At 37.7% G+C, this 21,480-nt stretch overlaps 1 protein-coding gene across 1 annotated transcript in view; it reads right to left on the bottom strand.

The window, feature by feature from the left end:
• Positions 1-21,480, bottom strand: part of SEMA3A (semaphorin 3A) — a 239,240-nt gene that overhangs the window by 75,433 nt on the left and 142,327 nt on the right. Inside the window, exon 5 of the mRNA XM_075857367.1 lies at positions 5,647-5,740. Within this exon, the coding sequence (XP_075713482.1) occupies positions 5,647-5,740 (94 nt within the window). The remainder of the gene's footprint in view (positions 1-5,646; positions 5,741-21,480) is intronic.

Genomic DNA, 21,480 nt, shown 5'->3' on the forward strand with positions numbered 1-21,480 from the left:
ATAGATATTAATATAAGAAAGGTTACATTCAAAAGTATTTAGGTATAAAAATGACACATACATGACTAAGCAGGGATATGAAATGAAAGAGATTCTCATCAAAGGTTGGCAGTACTATAAATGATCTGGTTTGCTCAGCATGAGGTATATGATCAAAAATGTACCAGCGCTGCAGACTTATTAACAATTTGTGTGTGGGTTTCAACTTGATGTACAAAAATACCCTTAATTACAGCCTTGTACATGCAATTTTAAGAACAACACATAAAAACTTAAAGTATTGAAGTGACTTTGATGTTTTGCTCAACCTTTATATAACCTTATCCCTGTTTTGTTATCACTTACTCCACAGGCGCCTGAAAAAAAAGAAATCGATGGAACCTAATATAAAGGATCAGTGCACCTCCCTGTTCCTTCACGGCATGCATAAGGTCAGTTAGAAAGGTTCAAAACAACAATAAAAGACTGCACGTTTAAATAGTGATACAATAAAAACTATGTGCACTACGACAACTTATCACAATATGTTGGCAAAGTCTTATGTTATAATTTAAAGAGGTATTCTGCTTTTAGCAAATACAGTTTATTCTTATGTTATACCATTTTTCAATGTACTTTCTATATTAATTCCTCATTGTTTATTTGCTTGTTATCATTCAGTAGGATAGTATATTCAGTAGATAAAATTCTGTCCATGGTCATGTGATGGAGACACAGGTGCACGGCTCGTTACAGTTACAGTAGGTGTATCAGAGCGGTGTCGTGTAATGATCCCAGCACCTGTGTGCCCATCATATGACCATGGACAGAATTGTATCCACTGGAACTTAATATTGAAGGTTCCCACTGAATATCAGCAAGCAGAGATCTTTAAAACCATGAGTAATTACTACAGAAAGTATATAGGAAAAGGGAGTACCATATGAAGACTAACATGTATTTTCTGAAACCAGAATATCCCTTTATTCAAAAAGAAGGCAACTATTATAACTATACATAATAATTTCATTAGAAAACTAAGCACAAATATGTGTGATGAAGTCTTTTAACCCCTTAATGTCCAGCCCATTTTAGGCCCTAATGACCAAAATATTTTTTTCGTTTTTCTATAGTCGCATTCAAAGAGCTATAACCTTTTTTTCGTCTACATAGCTGTATGAGGACTTGTTTTTTGCAGGATTAGTTGTACTTTTTAATAGCACCATTTTAGGGTACATATAATTTTTTTATTAACTTTTATTAACTTTTTTTGGGGGGACTATAAAAAAAAAACAGAAATTCCGCAATTGTTCTATGTGTTTTTAAATTGACGCCGTTCACTGGGCGACGTAAATAACATGTTACCTTTATTCTATGGGTCGGTACGATTACGGCGATACCACATATGTAGAGGTTTTTTATGTTTTACGACTTTTGCACAATAAAAACACTTTTGAACTAAAATTATTTGTTTTTGCATCGTCTCTTTCCAAGAGCCGTAACTTTTTTATTTTTCCATCAATGTAGTCATTTTTTGGGCTTGTTTTCTGCGGGACGAGACGTAGTTTTGATTGGTACTGTTTTGAGGTGCATGGGACTTATTGATTCATTTTTATTATGACTTTTTTGGGGGGCAATGGAAAAAAATAGCAATTTCGCCATTGTTTTTTGCGTTTTTTTTTTACGGTGTTCACCTTGCGGTTTAAATTACATATTACCTTTATTAATGGAGTCATTACGGTCGCGCCGATACCATATATGTGTACTTTTATTTATTTTTTACACTTTTACTAAATAAAACCACTTTTTATGGAAAAAAATGGTTTTATTTATTTTTTTACTGTAACTTTTATTATTAATCTTTATTTCACATTTATTACTTATTTTATTAGTCCCACTAGGGGACTTTACTGTGTGATCTTCCAATCGCTGCTATAATGCTCTGGTATACTTCGTATACCAGAGCATTATTGCCTGTCAGTGTAAATCTGTCATATGTCCAGGGCAGACCTGGGGGCTTTTATCAAGCCTCCGGCTGCCATGACACCCCATCGAAGACCCGCGATTGCATTCGCGGGCCGCCGATGGGTGACAGAGGGAGCGCACTCCCTCTGTAAACAAAGTTAAATGCCGCGGTCGCTATTGACGGCGGCATTTAACAGGTTTAACAGGTTAAACGGCCGCGATCTAAGTAAACTTTGATCGCGGGCGTTGGAGCAGGAGTTCAGCTGTCATCAGACAGCTGAGCCCTGGCTCCAGCCTGCACGGGAGACCCGTGCAGGACTTAGACTAGGCTCACGTGAAAAGGCGTCAGCCTAGCCTAAGGCCCCTTAGTGACTCACGTGAAAAGGCGTATTGGTGGTCACTAAGGGGTTAAACAAAGGCTTGAATGTAAGATGTCATTACAGCTACTCCTGAATCATTTGTTATAAGTTGAGCAGAAGCTAAAAAAGAATTAAGTTGCAAGCATATAGGTAAATGTGAAAAATGCTAAAACGATAGAGCAACAGTGCTCACTAGGAAGGACTTAGAGTATGTACGGTATACAATAAGGCTGGGTTCACACACCCTATTTAAGGACGTAATTCGGGCGTTTTAACCATGAATTACGTCCGAAAATACGGCTCCAAAGCGCCGGCAAACATCTGCCCATCCAATGGGTCTTACGATGTTCTGTGCCGACGGTCATTTTTTTTACGCGCCGCTATCAAAAGACGGCGCATAAAAAAGACGCCTGCGTCAAAGAAGTGCCTGTCACTTCTTGGGACGTAATTGGAGCCGTTTTCCATTGGCTCCATAGAAAAACAGCTCCAATTACGGCCGTAATGGACACTGCGAAAAACGCCTGCACTTGCCATTACGTCTGAAATTCAGGAGCTGTTTTCTCCTGAAAACCGCTCCGTAACTTCAGGCGTATCGGACGTGTACGTGTGACCATACCCTTATAATCAGCACTGTTACAGAAATGTTACAAAAGATGATGAAAGCAGTACAAATCTAAGTGCATTCAAGTCTGCAATAAATAATCGAAACTAAAGAAATTGACTATTCAGCTGAAAAAAATAAAGCAACGAATATCGTCAAAGAGTATTTTTGAATTAAAAGGTACAGTAAAAATTACCTGGACATTAACTATGCAATTATGTCGAAATAATGCGCATACAGTGTCATTTTAACCAGTTTTACAGGTATAATCTTAGGAACACAGCTTCATGATTTAAGACTTAGTTAATATTGTATCTCACTCTAATGTAACTAAGTGCAAGAAGCTCAGGAATATCTGCTTTTTTGCAGAAAAGAGAAAGATGATAAAGAGAAATATGTTGTCCTTGTGAATGGAGAATGAAGCAAGGTTACAACCAAGAAAAGGAGAAAAGAAAAAAATAGGAATGGGAACAGTAAAGTTTGTGATTGATTAAAATGAAACTATATAGCAGTAGTCACATGTCTAACTGGGCACAAAACTCTCAAATATTAGAGATATCAATAGTCATCCATAAGTGTTGAGAATATCTTAATGTAAATTAGCTAATGTACTCTTCCATTTTTATTGTAGGACTTGCAGAAGATTATTTCTAGAGTTACACGGACCAATGATCGGACAAACAAGCATTCGTATGAACGCTTGTTCCCGATCATTGCTCTGTGTAAACAGGGCAATGATCAGCCGATGAACGAGCAAACGCTCGTTCGTCGGCTAATCGTATCTCGCAGCATTAAATATTGTCGTTGTTGGCATGAGATATTCCTATTTAAAAAACGAGATGTGCTGACGAAATGATGGAAATGTATGGGGACGAACGATTGTAGTAATGATCGCTTATCACCATACATTAGTTATCATTGCTTCATGTGAAAGGAGAATACGAGCGCTGATCAACAAGCCGTCTCCTTGATCGGCGCTTGTTTTCACAGCTCTTATCGGGCCATGTAATAGGACTGTCAATACAGCATGTCGATTGGCGACTGTTTACTCCATTTAAACAGAGCAATGATTGCAAGTATGGGGACTAATGATCGTTAATACGATCATTCGTCCTGGTACATTTAGCATCTTGTCGGCAGCACATCCCCTGTTCACACAGGGTGATGTGCTGCTGACAAGCGACCATTTTTCTGGTAGCATAAAAGATCCGATCTGCCGAAGACCAGACGTTTGCTCATTCATCGGCTGATCGCTGCTCTGTTTACACAGGGCAATGATCGGGAACTAGCATGCTAGCATTTGTGTAAACGCTCACTCACACGATTATTGGCTAGTTTAAAGTGCGCTTAGCAAAACTGATAAACTGCGTTATGCCTAATGCAGAGTCTGGGGAGGTTGTGTGTTATATAGAGATCCTTTCTAAGATAATCCTTGAATGCCCATGCCACGCACCGCCACCTCAAGACCTTAGGTACAACACTGTGAATGCATTTTTTTACAGAGCGCTCCCTTAAATGCTATTATAGTTTCAAAATATCAGTTAAATAAGTGTTTCTTAAAATTTGTAAGACTACTTTCTGTTCATAATGATGAGGCAGTAATGATCCGAGACTACAGTTTCAGAGTTAACAATATGCTCTGCGCTAAGCCAGGAAGCCTACATTATTAACTATGGATTTGTATTGCGGTCAAAAGTACACATATTTGGGAAAGTGATTACACATTACTGGTAGTAACTTTGGAAATGGTCTATAGTTTATAGACAAGTTATATTGTACAGTGTTGATGTTCAGAAGACTGATAAGTAGACAAAATCTTTTCAACAAGTTATCTATGAACTTGAGTTAGTGAAGTTCACTATAACAAATTCTCACAGGAAATCATAGGGTTTACTAATACAAATAGTATTGTTGGAAATGTTAAAAAATTAATTTACACCATTTATTGTGAATGAACCTTCTTTTCAGACATGAAGCTGGTGGTTGACTGAAATGATCCTTGCAGGAAACCAGTCTGTGGTTATTAACTGTGAAATATTCAAAGAAATTATTGCCATTTCAAGCAGGAAGGTCAACAATCGGCTTCAAGGAAGCCGTCTCTGGAATGAGTGAATTACAAAACCAAATGTAACGGGAGAACAGATGTATTCTCACTTACACATTAAATTAGATACATTGTTGTGAACCAATAATAGATACATACTGTAGCAAAATGGAAAATTACACTGTAAAATAAAACAATAAATGTACCAATAAAACTATATGTAGCTATACAATTAGGATTACAGTATATACCCCAGTTCAGTTTATAGCACAATGAGGACTAGTAACTTCATTTTCTTTAAATGTATGCAACTTTTTGTTCTATAAAGGTTAAACAATAGTTTCATTCAAGAATAAATATATTTATTTTAGATTGAATTTTCTTCTACAGTTTCTATATCATCAGTCAGAAGGAAAGAAGTCATATAAAAGGTGATTATAACGTCTCCATACACAGGGAAAAAATTGTTACTTTTTCATAAATCATGCTCTAGATCATTTCCATTTTGTCGAAAACACATATAAATGCATCACTCCTACTCATGTAGAATCCTCCCATTGATTATGGATTTCTAGCCTAAATATGTGGTGTGCTAATACATTACTTGTTTTTACATTTAATTATCTCTGCAGCATTAGAAATTAAAACATTTACCCCAAACCATATGGTGATATGTTTGTCACAATGTGTGTACTTACCGATCAAAATTGATGCAGTTAACAGCTTGGGGTCATAGGGGCTCTTTCCTCTACCATTCTCAAAAACTAAATCCACCAGCTTAAATACATTATCCTGGTAGGAAAAATGAGAGGACATTGTTAGTAATTTAATAAATTGATTATTAGGCTTGTAAGAATTGAGTATTTTTTTTTTTTAAAACAAAACTTCATGAAATCGAGCTCCCTAGCTTAAAGACTTATTCCCATCTCAGACATTTGTGGCATATCCACAGGATATGCCATAAATATCTGATAGATGTGGGTCCCGCCTCTGTGACCTGCACCTATATTGAAAACAGGGATCACCCAACTCACATTTGCCTGGTGAGGCCGCTATCACCCAACAAATGCTTAAGCAGAATACAAGGCATTGTTTAAAGGTTAGGACCACCTTTTCAGACATCATTTATATTGCTCTACTGCATATAAAATAAAGAATATAGCAACTTTGAAAAAAGTCAGTTAAAATGATCCCACTGTTATGTCTCAGAACTACTGTATAAGGGCACGTTCAGACGTGGCAGAATTGCTGTGGAATTCCGCTGCGGACAGACCTCAGTGGAAATCCACAGCAGACATTTTGTCCATTGGTTTCAACACCTTTTTAGTTAACTTCGTGCAGAGGTTGTGGAAAAATCCGCTATGGAACATAGGCTGCAGTGCGGAATTTTCAGACTGGAGCATGTACTGTCTGTTGCGGACTTGTTGCAGAATTTCCCCATTGACTTCAATGGAATTTCAAAATTACGCAATGAAATCCACAGATGTAATGTGTGTTGCGGATTTGCTGTGTGTTGAGTTGCGGATTTCATTCAGGAACAGGATATTTCATCATTATGATGAGGAAGAGAAAACCTCAATTTTTGCCTTCCAGGCTTACAGGAACACAGAGCTATTACCATGGCCAGATATAGGCGAATGGATATAGAAGTGTCCACTCTTATTAACCTTGTAAGTAACTTTACATGTTTATGTCATGTTTTCACTAGTTTACTTGTATGTATGATGTCTGAATAGCAGCATCTGCAGTATGTAAACATTATAACAAAGATAAATATATAACATTATTCATAAGTACAAATCAAACTTCAATATGCACTGTCTATTTGTTTTTCAGGTACATAACCGCCCCGAATTGTGGGACACCTCCAGTGCAGGATATAGTGAGCGCAACACACGGGATCAAGGCTGGACCTATGTGTGTCGAGATCTATACCCAGACTGGGATAGAATGTTTGAAATTGAGCAGGGTGTGATCCGAACCTGAATCCGCAATGACAAATCCACAGCATTTTACCTAACATTTTAGCCAAATTCGCAACGGAATACGCAACGCGGATTATGTGAGGCATTGATGCGGACAGTGTCTGCAGCAATTCCGCCATGTCTGAACATGCCCTAAGTTTCCATGGTTATAGACTATACGGTTACTAGTCTGATCCTGTAGTAATGTATTTGTAATGACAGGATAGGGAGACAGACAGGTGAGCCCTAATCTACCCGCCACTCAGTCCCTGCCTACTTGCACAGACCCGCCCTAGGCGACGGCGTACAACTGGACAACGGTCCCTACCCTGAATATGTGCACGACAGAGAAAACAAGACAGGGTACATAAAAGCAAGGGAAGTGGGGCAGTTGCCCACGGCAACACCGTGAGCAGCAGAGTAGTAGACGAGCTGAGTCAAACCAGGAGTGTATGTGGTAACAAATGCAGAGCAGGAGAATAGTCAGTCAAGCCAGGATCAATATTAAGCAGAGGTCAATGGTAACAGCAGAAACAGCAGAGCCAGGAAACAGGAGAATCACAGGCAAAGGACAAGCAGCAAATGAAGGTATAAGTAGACCAACGGCGGGAGCTAGAACCATCTGGCCAGGCTGCAATAGGCTCTCCCACTCCTCAGCCTACCAGCCTGAGTGGTAGCAGATCGAGTCACTCTAGCAGACCTAGGAACAGATGCAGGCTGATTAACCACGGGTGTCGACACAGAAGCTGTGTCAGGAAAATCCTTTACAGTATTACTCCATTTTATCTGAACACAGTCATCTTTTATCCTAAAACTATTTAATATACCAGACTAGGGTCATAATATTATTAGCAAATTATACTATAATAGTATAATTTAGTATAATATAAGTACTAGATATACTGTAGCAGAGACTTTTGGATAGAGGGTTCTCAGCACTTGTTAGTATTTCACCTGGTTACTCAGAACTCCTCAGTACACCAACCATAACGGTTGTTAGTGAAGTAAGAGAATACCGTTATTTAATGTCCAAATGACCTTAGGGTAGGTGCTACAGTAGAAAGGATCACATATAGTACAATCCCTAAAGATTCACTAGACCATCGATGAAACAGATCTGGTCAAGGTAATTTAAATTTCAGCATAAGTCTGGTGATGTACATCTAAATCATATTGTATTGTGTAAAGATGAGTACATTAGTATCCAGGATATTGTATTGCAGATAATTGAAAGTGTCCAACCTTAACGCTAAATTATATGCTGTGCCTACACCCTAGAATTTGAGCATAAAATGCGCATCCGATTGGCACTGTGCAGTTTATGCCTTACTAATAATTATTATAATTAATAGTAATCTTTCTAGTGGCTATCAATTTATGTCAAGGTGAAGGCCATTCTTTTCAATTACAATTTCTTCTGAATTAATGCAATGTCTTATATTGAAGAAGGAAATAGCTATTAGATTTAAAAAAGCGGAAAGAATATTGAGTATTTATATGCTTCAGTTCCAATACAGCACTGACATATGAAGTCTATTTCCGTATCATATAACCAGCATCATCATAACTGGATGCACACTACGAAGTGATTCACAAGGAGGCCCACAGGACCAAGCAATAAAAACATTTGTCTCTTCTGCCGCATTCCTTTCATTTCAAGCTGATTAAAAGAGACATTGTTGAGTGCATGTTCGAGAGATTGCAGAATATGATGCTATACATATATTACCACACAAAATGGGACATGAATGTAATAGAAAAGTAACTGCAATGCTTCAGGTCAGAGGACTTATGAGGTAAAGACATGTATGACGTACAATATAATAATACAAAAATAGGTAAAACAAATATGTGATGCTACATTTTTTTAGTTAAATATTCAGCCTATGTCTGAATTTTCATACTACATGGTAAAAGGTGTAGCAAAGCCGAATTTATAATTTGACAGAACTCAATGTAATATGCTGTTATCTGGTTATTTCACAGGAAAGTAGGCAAACATAGCTACCTTAGCTCAGTGTTGTATGACAGTGTACAAAAAAAAGAAGACAAATCAGCTCAGTGGCAAAGGTCAGCCCTGCTACAGCTGTAAATTTTTAAGTGTAGATACTTCACCAGCCTTACCTGAATTGTTATGTAACACCATGAATAACACATTGTAACCACATGATAAACTTTGTTAAAATTACAAGGTCAGCTCTCCTATATCCTATAACTACGTACTACATAGTTTTCAAATATCCAGCTCATAATATAACTTTTTTTGCAGTATAGTATTTAGTAGCCATATAAGGGTCAATTTGATTACAGCTATACCAAACTTAGATAGTTCAGACTTTTACAGATGCGGCAAAACCAATTATGTTTTTTCATTTTTTACATTATTTTTGGGGGAAAATATTTTTTGGGGAAAATTATTATTAATAAAACTTTATTCAAAGATTGTCTGCACTTTCCAAAAATGTTGGACACAGTATGTCATTGAGACATATCAAAAGTTTTGATTGGTGGGAGTCCAGGTGCTGAGACCCCAACCATTGCTAAAAAAAGAGGTGCAGAAGCGCTCAGCTCATCACCCTGTGCTTTCAACCGTGATCGATGCTACTCATTAGGCTGAAGAGGGGCTTAATGAAAGGCTTATAGATATGCATTGCAGGAAGCCGATGGAGTGGCAGAGAGGGTTACTCCCTCTTTCTGACAACTTAGATGCCGCGGTCGCTATTGACCTCTGCATCTAAGTAGTTAAACAGCCCGCATTAAAGTTATAATAGTCCACTACACAGCTCATACCTGCAGCGTATGGAGCGGGCTCAGCCCACGAGCCCATACAATACCCCGTCCATGGCACCTTGACGTACAGTTATTTCATGGTGCGGGAAGGGGTTAAAAAAATACTAAATTGCCGACTTTACATGTTTAATTATTTGGGAGGTATAGTACCTATTTTGCCTAGTTTTTACCTTCAAATGAAGTGTTTAGCAAATCAGAACTTTAGGCAATACATGTCACACAATGCAGCAGAATTGAAGAAGTGAATAACATTGGTATGGTCACTGGTCACTTCTTGGCAACTAGTATTTGTAGAGGCACTATGGGGAAATTTATGGGGACAATAGCTGAAATTGACAACTGTTTTCAGGAAGAAATGTCATGTAAGAAAAGCTGTCACTTTTGAATAAAATTGTTAGTGACATAGAGCCTTTTGCATTATTTATGAGTTAGGAAAAAAACATTTTCCATTATTCTTCACGTGTCCAGGATAAAAATAGAGTGAGGAGAATTTTCTGACTTATAAAAACATCCTCTGACTTGTCTTTAGCATTAATCCAGCGTTTTCTCCCAGGCAAAGTTATTGCCAAGTTTCTCTATACATTTTCATTGTTCTGCTTAGCCATTGATCATAAAGCTGAGGCACTAAATGCCCCCTGAGGGAAGGGGTAGATTGGTATGTGGAATGAAGCGCTGAAGATTAACCAAACAATTTTACAGATATAACTAATTGTTTTTTCCTAACCTTTTTTTCTTGACAAATTAGGCATTGGGGAATATTTTTTTTATTGTTTTAAAGTGACATTACAATAGTGACTATGAAAACTTAACATGGTATAGATGAGTGATGGCCAAACTATTAAACTCCTCCAATTCTAAGATGCACACATGTAATGAATATTGCAAACTTTGGTATGGAACATACAGAAGACAAGTTCATCTTTGAGCATGACTTTACAATTTAATATCATTTGCATGAAAAGTAACTTTATAAATACATTACATTAGGTATCTGAAGAAGTGATCCTGAGTTACAAACTGTATTACAAAACCAAGGGCTGCATTCACTTTTCAGGTGGTTATCATTGAAAACAGTTGACTAGCTTATTGCCAGATCCAGCCCTAGCAGCTTAGCTGAGCTCCTAAAAGGCTAGGGCTAAAGCTAGACTTTTTGTAGTGCTACTAATTGATTTTAACTATTGAGCTACAACTGCAGTCCAAATGAGTACATTGAGTTTCATGCAATCTTGTACTGCAGCTTTCACTTAATAGTTAAAACCAAGCTGTAGTGCTGCAAAAAGTCTAGATGTAGTGATGGCCTAATGCAGTGGGTAAATTACGATCAGAGTACTATGGAGTGTCTGGAGTAGAAAGTTCAATCTCTGTGCAGATATTGAGGCAGCAAGAAAAACTGGGAGATTTCAGCTCTAAAACCTACAAAATTGTGGAAGCAGCTCTGCAGTTTAAAACCGGTTGTAACTAAGGATCAGTGCAAGAGGATAAGCAATATGATGTATTTACAAAGTTACTCAAATGTTTGTGTGAATGTATTATGTATGTAAAATCATTGTCAAAAATTACTTTGTAATGATGGGGGTAAGGAAACAGACAAGTGAGCCCTAATCTACCCGCCACTCAGTCCCTGCCTACTTGCAACGACCCGCCCTAGGCGACGGGGTACAACGGTCCCTACGCTCAATAAGTGCACGACAGACAAACAGACGAGGGTACACAGAAGCAAGGGAAAAGGGGCAGTTGCCCACGGCAACACCGTGAGCAACAAGAGTGGTGAACGAGCCGAGTCAAACCAGGAGTGTACGAGGTACCAAACGCAGAGCAGGAGAGTAGTGAACAAGCCGAGGTCAATATGAAGCAGGGTCAAATAATTCAAGAAGCTGCAGCAGGGCCAGGAAACCAAACGAGAAGAATCACAAGCAAGGAGGAACAGGAAAGGCAGGTATAAATAGACAGAGTGCGGGAGCTAGCTCCGTCTGGCCAGGCTGTGATAGACTCTCCCACTCCTAAGCCTGCCATCCTGAGTGGTGGAAGATGGAGTCAGTCTCACAGACATAGAAGCAGGTGCAGACTGATTACCTATGGGCGTAGACACAGAAGCTGTGCCTGGCAGATCCTTAACATACTTTATATTTAATTAAATGAATGTTGCCCTTGCCAAGGTCGTTCCTCACATAGTTATCAGTGGTTTGCCTTGTGCTACAAAATTCAATGGTTCCACCAAAGTGGTGCTCATGAAGCAGTCCATAGCCATGCTGCTGCCTTATGTCCAGATTATACCATGCAGTCAATGGTCAGATAGTTGTACTCACTAATATATTCCACCATGCAGGCCAAGAATATCTAAAATAGGTTGACATGTCACTGTACAGTGAAGCACCCAATGAGCTCAAAAGGGAGCAGGGCAGTGCAGAAAGTCTAAAAAGGGCAGTCACCTTTGCTTCCCTAGTTAGCCTTAGGCATAAGGTTTCTGTGCTACAGTAGATCCATCTCTTTCACAGCAGGTAGCCATGACAGTAAAGTCCTTACCCTTCTCCTTTGTATTCCCTGCATGTCTAAATGAATGTTAAACAACAAATAAATTATCTTTCATCTTCTAGTAGCGTGGACAGAATAGCCAAATGAAAAATGGTTCTGGTCATAAATGTCAAAGGTTTACATGACCTTACACTATAAATATATCTATAAATTACTATAAATGGACTATAAAATGTCTTCCATAGACACGAGGGAGAAAGTGTGGGATTTTTATTTTAAAAAAAAGTGCCATATTTGTACTGCAAGAGAGCTGTGGGGAGACAATGGGAATCAAATGGTCCTGGGATTGATCATATATATATATATATATACACACACACACACACACACATACACACACACACACGTATATATATAAATATATATACACACACACACACATATATATAAATATATACACACACACACACACACATATATATATAAATATATATATATATATATACACACACACACATATATATATATATATATATATAAATATATATATACACACACATATATGTATACACACACACATATATATATATATATATATATATATATATATACACACACACACACACACACACACACACACACACACACATATATATCTCAGTTAAGAAATACCCTCCACCAATTCCTGTAAAGGGTAACAGGCATACTTAAAGAGGTTGTCCAAGATTACAAAAAAATGGCCTGCTTTAATTTTTTCTTCCAGAAATATTGCCCCTTTAGTGGGACTGGGTCTGGTACAGCTCATCCCCATTGCAGTGAATGGTACTGAGAAGATCCTTTTTGCTAATCCTAGATAAACACTTTAATAAACTGATGAGATCATCCCAACACCACAAAAAATAGTTCCATGGACATAAACAGAAGCAAATAATGCAAAGAAAGAACATATACAAAACACCACTTGACTATAATAAATGAATAATGTGGTCATTGCACATGCTTAACATATTGAAAACAGTTTATAAATTACTAACTTCCAGTCAAATGAATAATGTTTGTTGTCATAGATGTCAAAGATTTACATGCTTTCAAGGTACTTTAGATGTGCAGTTTAAAAAAGGTTAAAAGTTAATTTAAAATAATAAGAAATGTAAATGTGGCAGCTAATAAACTGATACAATAACAAATCTCTAAAAGGGTGAATATCTCCATGGATCTACTTTATTCCAAGTTCTATAAATCATTAATAATGTAGTCCGAGCCCTTGACTCCCATTGCTCCTTCTAACGTGCCCCCTAATCCTTTCTAAACATGGACAATTTAACCTCTGTCCTGCATGCTATTTCTCAGAGTTAAAGGGTGCTGCAGACAAACAGCGATCCATTCATCATCCAAATGACATGTTGTAATTCAGAATACAAATATAGAATACCTTCAGTGAATAAAATACTTGTAGTATAAAAAGTACAGAATAATAAAATAACTACAAGAAGATGAGTCCACATTATATGTACCTTAATCCAGGTGGTTCTTTGTAAGTGTTTCTGCAAGAACGTATTGTGTGTAGAGAACATAATATTCTATTATCAACTTTCACCTAGCTGCGTTTTTAGCAATCGCTCAAACCCCCCAGCACCTGGTAAGCACCTTCAGCCACAAAACCTTCTTAGCATGTATTTTTACATAGTCATTTTGATTTATTGTTTTGTATTGTTTTTTTAATGATACAATGTGGCTATATGAGACATTTAGGACCAGTGTATCAGGGTAATCTGAACAACATGGTAGTTCAGTTGTTAAAACACCTGTCATGGATCTTATGTAACTAGTAACAATAACACAAAGAGATTGCACCTTTTTTACCATATTTTTATTAATTTGATCTGGGTGATACAGTTTCCTCCCAAACTTCAAAAGCATACTTCGGTTAACAGACTTTGAATGAAATTTCCCTAGAGAGTGAGCTCCACTTGGGTCAGGAACCTATTGTCACATGCTTATATTCTCAGTACAGCTGAATATGTTGGTGCTTTGTCAGTACAATATAGATATAGAAGGTCAAAGTTTTACCATATTCAATCATGGGTACAAAACAATCAATGGTTAAAGAGGGATTGTTCTTGAAGAGTAAACTATTAAACATCATAGTGAAACGAAAAACTTTTTTCTTGACGTATATAACAGAGGATGTGTAATGAATAGTAAAGAAATAATATTTGTGCCTTAAAGGTAGGGTGATCACCTATAACGTCTGGCAGACCTGTCTTGGTTTATTTGTTGTGTTAATGAAGGAAATCGGGTACATCTGATAAAACATTTATTGGACATGTTGAAAATTGAATCTGAACTTACTATAGTTCATAGAGCATTGATAATTGACATTTGGATTAATTTTTAGCATATGGGTAATGTAAATGTTATATCATACTGATTTTCAAATAATAAAAAGTCTAATCACCTGCAAATGCATTACAGGCTGGCCATTTCAATTTACTGGTTTCCAATGTATCCACAGTTTTTTTTTTATTGATGCTCTGTTATCCTTCAAGGATGAGTGCTAGAGACTCCTTACCATTAGCTTTATATTGCCTAATAGGTTATATAGTGTAACAAGGGGCTGTCTAAAGCAGCCAACCCCTTTACAAAAAATATTCCCAAATCCCCTGCAATAGTGAAGCATTATGGCTGGTTACTATAATTTCCGATATTTTTGTTTTTGATGAATTGTAAATGCGTGTTTATATATATATATATATATATATATATATATATATATATATATATATATACATACACACCTTTAGTTATTTGGTTCTTCCTCAGTATTTTGAATGCGGTTGAAGGCATATAAACATACATCACTGAACTAAATCCAGTATGCTTTCTTTTTTTTTAGCATAATAGTCTTTTAACTGTTCTTCTGCTTTCTATCACAGTGGGATATAATAAAGGGAAACAAATAAAACACATGCCATATTTTTGTTAGCTAAAGATTTGTTTTTAAGACTTTCACATTGAAAGGTGAGATCAGTTTAAGTTCAGATATGACAAGTTTAGTAGGAGCCTGGGTTGACAGCTGATTCCCTGGGAAAATATACGTCCTTGAATGAGGCATTCCAGAACCTTTCTAGACAACCTTGTTCTGTTAACATGCAGAATAATTGGAAGAGGAACTTGTGGAAGGATACTGAGGATATTTGCAGACAGTTTCATGTTCTCCAGCAATACTTTTTGTATTCCTCTGCAAGTTATAATGTGTTTTGTTGTGGCCAATTAGTTGTAAAGCTGAAACACTACACAGAGATACATTCTAGTACATCAAAACAATATACTAATGATCTCAACTTACATAACCATGGAATATGTTATATAAGAGCTAACTAAAATAAATTTTTTATCTCCATAAATAAATCTGACAGTAATCTGATCTGTACAAAAGATATTCAAAAACTATAATAATAATCTAGAAGCCCCTGGAGTTGGCACATCAGTTGTCCTAGGTTGGTAACAGATTTGGGTTCACTTTGGATATACACTATATGGACAAATTATTGGGACACCCCTTAATCATTGAATTCCGGTGTTTCATTTATTCCCAATGCCACAGGTGTATAAAATCCCACACTTAGCTATGTAGAGTGCCTATACAAACATTTGTGAAAGAATATGTCCTTCTAAAGAGCTCAATGAATTCAAGCGCGGTACTGGAATAGAATTCCCCCGCTGCAACAAGTCAGTTCATGAAATGTCTTCCCTCCTAGATATTTCACAATCAACTGTGAGTGGTATTGCAAAGTGGAAGCGTTAAGGAGCCGCAGCAATTCAGCCACGAAGTGGAAGACCATGTAAAGTTACAGAGCGGGGTCGCCGAGTGCTGAGGCACATAGTGCATAAAAGTCGCCAATGCTCTGTTCACTCAATAACTGCAATGTTCCAAACCTTTTCTGGCATTAACATCCGCACAATAACAGTGTGCCGGGAGCTTCATGGCATGGGGTTTCATGGCCAAGCAGCGGCATGCAAGCCCTTTACCACAATGCCAAGAGTTGGATGGAGTGTTGTAAAGCAGGCCGCCACTGGACTCAGCAGTGGAAAAGTGTTCTGTGTAGTGACGAATCACCCTTCTCTATCCGGCAGTCTGATGCAAGAGTCTGGGCTTGGCTTAGGATAGGAAACCGTTATCTGCTTGACTGTATTGTGCCAACCGTAAAGTTTGGTGGAGGAGGGATAATGCTATAAGATTTTCTTTTAGGGGTTGGCTTAGGACCCTTAGTTCCAGTGAAGGGAAATCTTAATGCTTCAGGATACCAAGACATTTTGGACAATTGTATGCTTTCAACTTTGTAGGAACAGTTTGGCGAAGGCCCTTTTCTGTTCCAGCATGACTGTGCCCCAGTGCACAAAGCAAGGTCCATAAAGGCCTGGTTGGGAGAGTTTGGTGTGGAAGAACTTGACAGGCCCTCACTGACCTCAACCCCATCGTACACCTTTGGGATGAACTAAAACTGAGATTTAAAGCCAAGCCCTCTCGTCAAACATTAGTGTTTGATCTCACAAAGGCTCTTCTCAATGAATGGGTAAAAATTCCCACAGACACACTTCAAAATCTTGTAGAAATCCTTCCCAGAAGAGTAAAAGTTGTTTAAACTGCAAAGGGGTGAGCAACTTTAAATTAATGCCTATGGATTTAGAATTGGATGTCATAAAAGCTCCTGTAGGTGTAACGTGTAGGTGTCCCAATATTTTTGTCCTTATAGTGTATATTGAGATAACTTATATTTACTTTAATGTGTTGGTTGTGGTTTTTTTATATCACCAGGGCCCGATTTAAATGGAGGCCTTTTTAGGATGCCCTATCAAAGCTAAACTAGTGCCTAAAGATGTAGCAAAGTTCAACTTGTCTCTGATAACTTCTTGTTGCGTGATATCACACAACAAAAGTCATTAAGAAACCATTGAAAATTCAACATATTAAGAGTCAAGTTAAAGATTGCTACATTCGTACATTAAATGGAACTACAAAGTGCCAAAAGTAGAAAGTCAACTGATTTCCTGGCTCCTTAGAAAGAGTAGGGGATTCACTGGGCATAAGTGCACCAACTTTGTTTTAGCAGGCAGTGATGATGTGTTTCTGATTGTTTGTTAAAACTCATGATATATATGTATACAAAAGTTCCCTCATCTGATCGTCACTTTTTATAACGAGATGTATTCAGTGTCAGACCACCAGTCAGATATGTGCATGGGCTCTTTAAATTGCAATATAAGTTCTGCTGTTATTATTGCACACACAACTTATATCATCAATAAGTACTGAGAGCTTCTTCGAAAAAAATAACCCCAAAAAAGCAAGTAATACGCAATTGGAGATATCTTTTGCTGAATTTCATACTGTAGGCCATCATGGGTCAGTCCAACCATGCATGTCTGATTACTTAATATTACTGAATTAATTTGTTATTACGTATTATAGTAACTGTCTGTAAAGGCTATGTACACCTTTGTACCATTTTTTTTTTCTCAAATAAATCAATGTTTTAGGTGATTTTAAACTACTTTTAAATTGCCTTTAGTTTAAATTTTGAACTAAAATGTGTTTGTTATTAGGTGGATCCTCTGTGTCAGAGACACGCAGGACCAGCTTTCACCGGAGCCGTCAGTGCAGCTGACCTGACGGAATCATCTTTGAAGGCAGGATACAGCTTCTACGTATACAAGATACATAGAAGCTGTATCTTAAAATGTAAAAGAAAAAAAATATAGTGCCCACATATAGCCACCCCTGTAGATAGTGCCCTACATATAGCCCCCACATTATATAGTGCCACACTTAAAAAGTTGCTTTAAATAACCTAAAACATTAAGTTGCATGTCGCGCACACACTAAATAAAAACAGAATTTATAGAAGTGGGCATATGATACAGCTTACTAAAATATGTTATATAAAAGAGTCTATGTATTACTAACTTGTACCGAAACCTGTGATCGGTTGTTCGCATTATCACTCATCCCTTAACAGTGAGTGAGAGTTTAAAATCCTAGAGAGATAAAAAAAAAATCTAAAATGTACTTGTAATCAATACCAAGACTTCCACATGTAAACATTCAGTCTCACAGATAATTCATAGAAGAAATAGTATGTACTTATTTAACAATATGTTTTTGTTTTACATTTCTACATTGTAATTTAGCATTAAAGAAATGGTTAAAATTCTAATATTTTCTGCACCCAAAAGTTTTATATTACCATTCAGAAATCTAAATCTAATTTCCCTACTCCGACTGTTGAACATATTCCAACCAACACTGAAGAAACTTTTTTGAAATCTGAGCTGAAGTTCAAAAGTAATGGGTCAATTCACAAACAAGATTACAAGCTTCAGCCATGAACTGTTATTTTCTAACTGATCACCTCCAATAAACACTACACCTATCACTGTGATATCTGCCTGGCTAAAATAGAACTAGAAATTGCTAAGAACCATCCACATGAGTAAAACAGAAATAAATATTTTTTTTAAATAAATTCTATGCAGTGGCTTTCATCTAAGGGCTTATCCACACAAGTGTATTATGGCTCCATATATTCTCTGATATTTACAGAGCCATAATATGGCACCCATAAACTTCTATGTGGCCCTTCTGTACTTTGTATGCCTCTGAATTAATACAGAATTTTTTTCTATGTTTACATATTAATTTGACAATAATATTGTGCCATCAAATGCAGTCTTACCAAATAATTGTAGGAGGGAATATCTTTGCATTATGGTGCTATACGAAAGCACCATACAACGGTACATGGCTTGACTATGGTTCCTCAATACAGATCTACAGGGACTCTGAGCGCATCTGTATAGGCTACATGCACATGTGATGTAAACCAGATTCCAGCCTTTATACAGTGCTTGTAAAACGGTTTAGATGTTTAAATCGGATTAGTTGTTATGGTAAGCCCCTCCCCTTTTTAATTATTTTATTAATATTGATATTGTTATGTGTCTTTTTAGTTTTTTTTAAACATTTTATTCAGTTAACAGTGATAACTAACAATGGATGAAAATGCTGATATCTCACATGATTTTCCACTGACTGAGGCCTCATGCACACGACCGTAAAAACTCCCGTTATTACGGGTCGTGATTACGACCCCTAATAACGGGCTCATAGACTTCTATTGGCGACGGGTGCCTTCCCGTTTTCTCACGGGAAGGTGCCCGTGCCGTTGAAAAAGATAGAACATGTCCTATTTCAGGCCGTAATAACGGCACGGACAGTCCATAGAAGTCTATGGAGCTCTCGTAATGACGGGTGGCTACATGTGTGCACCCGTCATTACGGCAGCGTTGCTAAGCGACGTCAGTAAATAGTCACTGTCCAGGGAGCTGAAAGAGTTAACTGATCGGCAGTAACTCTTTCAGCACCCTGGACAGTGACTACCGATCAGTATAAACCTGTAAAAAATAAAAATAAAAGACGTTCATACTTACCGACAACTTCCTGCTTCCTCCAGTCCGGTCTCCCGCCCGTTGCCTTGGTGACGCGTCTCTCTCGACATCCGGCCCGACGTCCTGGATGACGTTTCAGGCCATGTGACCGCTGCAGCCAATCACAGGTCAATCACAGGCTGCAGCGGTCACATGGACTGCCGCGTCATCCAGGGATGTCGGGCTGGATGTGAAGAGAGGGACGCGTCACCAAGACAACGGCCGGGTAAGTATGAATTTCTTTAACTTTTATTACAGAAAAGGCTGTCCCTTCTCTCTATCCTGCACTGATAGAGAGAAGGGGCTGCCGATTAGTGCAGTGCTATTTTGCCGCCAAAAACGTGCTCGTAAATATGGGTGGAATACGTGTGACACCGGACCCATATTTACGAGCACGGGTTCGTAAATACTGGTGCAAAACGGGTGGAATACGTGTGACACCGGACCCGTATTTACGCCAGTATTTACGGGTGGGAAAAAATACGGTCGTGTGCATGAGGCCTGAGTTTGTTCTTTTTCTTAAATGTATTAGGGGAACACTGCTTACTTCTTGTACATTATGCATGCCATTTTTGTACAAATTTGCATGAAATTTGTTATACAAGTGTGAAACCAGCATATAAAATTAGCTGCAAGGTGTGAAGATTGTGTATGCCTCAATTAATTCCTTTCTAGCGCTAATTCTGTCATTACAAGGAAAAAGAAATTGCTTTGCTGTCTGACACATTTTCTACACTCATATGTATTATAAGGAAAATACTGAAGGTTCAGTTTCTACTGAACAAGAGCCTTTGTCTGTGTTGTAAAATATTCAGAATTATTTGCTAAAGCATATTTGACTTGTTTAGGGCTGCTGGCACTGAATAGTCTGAAAAATAAAACCAACAGACAATACTAGCACTTTGATGGTAAACCACAGGGAAATACTAGACTGCCAAAGTGCAAGGTTAAGGCCTAATAATTGCTGGGGGCTGGAAGAATTTGAGGTTTACTGAGAACAGTAAGGGATTTCTAATAAAGTAGCCATATAAAAAGAGTCTCATGGCTTATTGCCGTCATAAATGAAAAACGATTTGGACTTCTAAACATATGAATAAAAAATATTTATCTTATTACTTGTTATTTTGTGTAAATGTTATAATCCAGGTGTTTTTATCACTAAAATAAATATATGCAAAAATAAGAGTCATACTATTAGAATATGTCTTAAAGGGGTTTTCCCATGAGAGACATTTATGACATATCCACAGGATATGTCATATATGTCAGATAGATGGTAATACCACCTCTGGGACCCGCACCTATCTCCAGAACGCCCCCTAAACCCCGTGCAGCCGCTGTGTGCTGCGGCGGAATGAGTTGAATTCCGACCATGAAAAAGGTTATATGGTCGTGAGTTACGTAAACAGCGTAGCTTCTCTACTTTCAAGACCACTTTGAAGATTTTATTTGGTACAGCATTACAGGATGTGATCATGAGTTCCTAGAAAATATTATTTGCTATTAATGTATTCCCTTTGCATTTACGTTCATTTTAATAAATATTGGAAAGTCATATTGCACCCATAAATTGTAGCATAAAAGAGAAAAAAAAGGTTTTGCCTTTAACTGTACATTTCCTGGGTAATATTGAGACAATAGGGTACCACAGTGCCCCATAACAATGCCAGTCAGTGCCCCATAACAATGCCAGCCACAGTGCTCCAATGCCAGCCACAGTGCCCCATAACAATGTCAGCCACAGAAATACAAGATAGTGGCAGCCACCGACTACAGTGTTCATCCCATCAAAAAGACGGAACCCTTGCACAACGGAGA

This window comes from Rhinoderma darwinii, chromosome 3 (assembly GCF_050947455.1).
Source record: "Rhinoderma darwinii isolate aRhiDar2 chromosome 3, aRhiDar2.hap1, whole genome shotgun sequence".
Classification (NCBI taxonomy): Eukaryota; Metazoa; Chordata; class Amphibia; order Anura; family Rhinodermatidae; genus Rhinoderma; species Rhinoderma darwinii.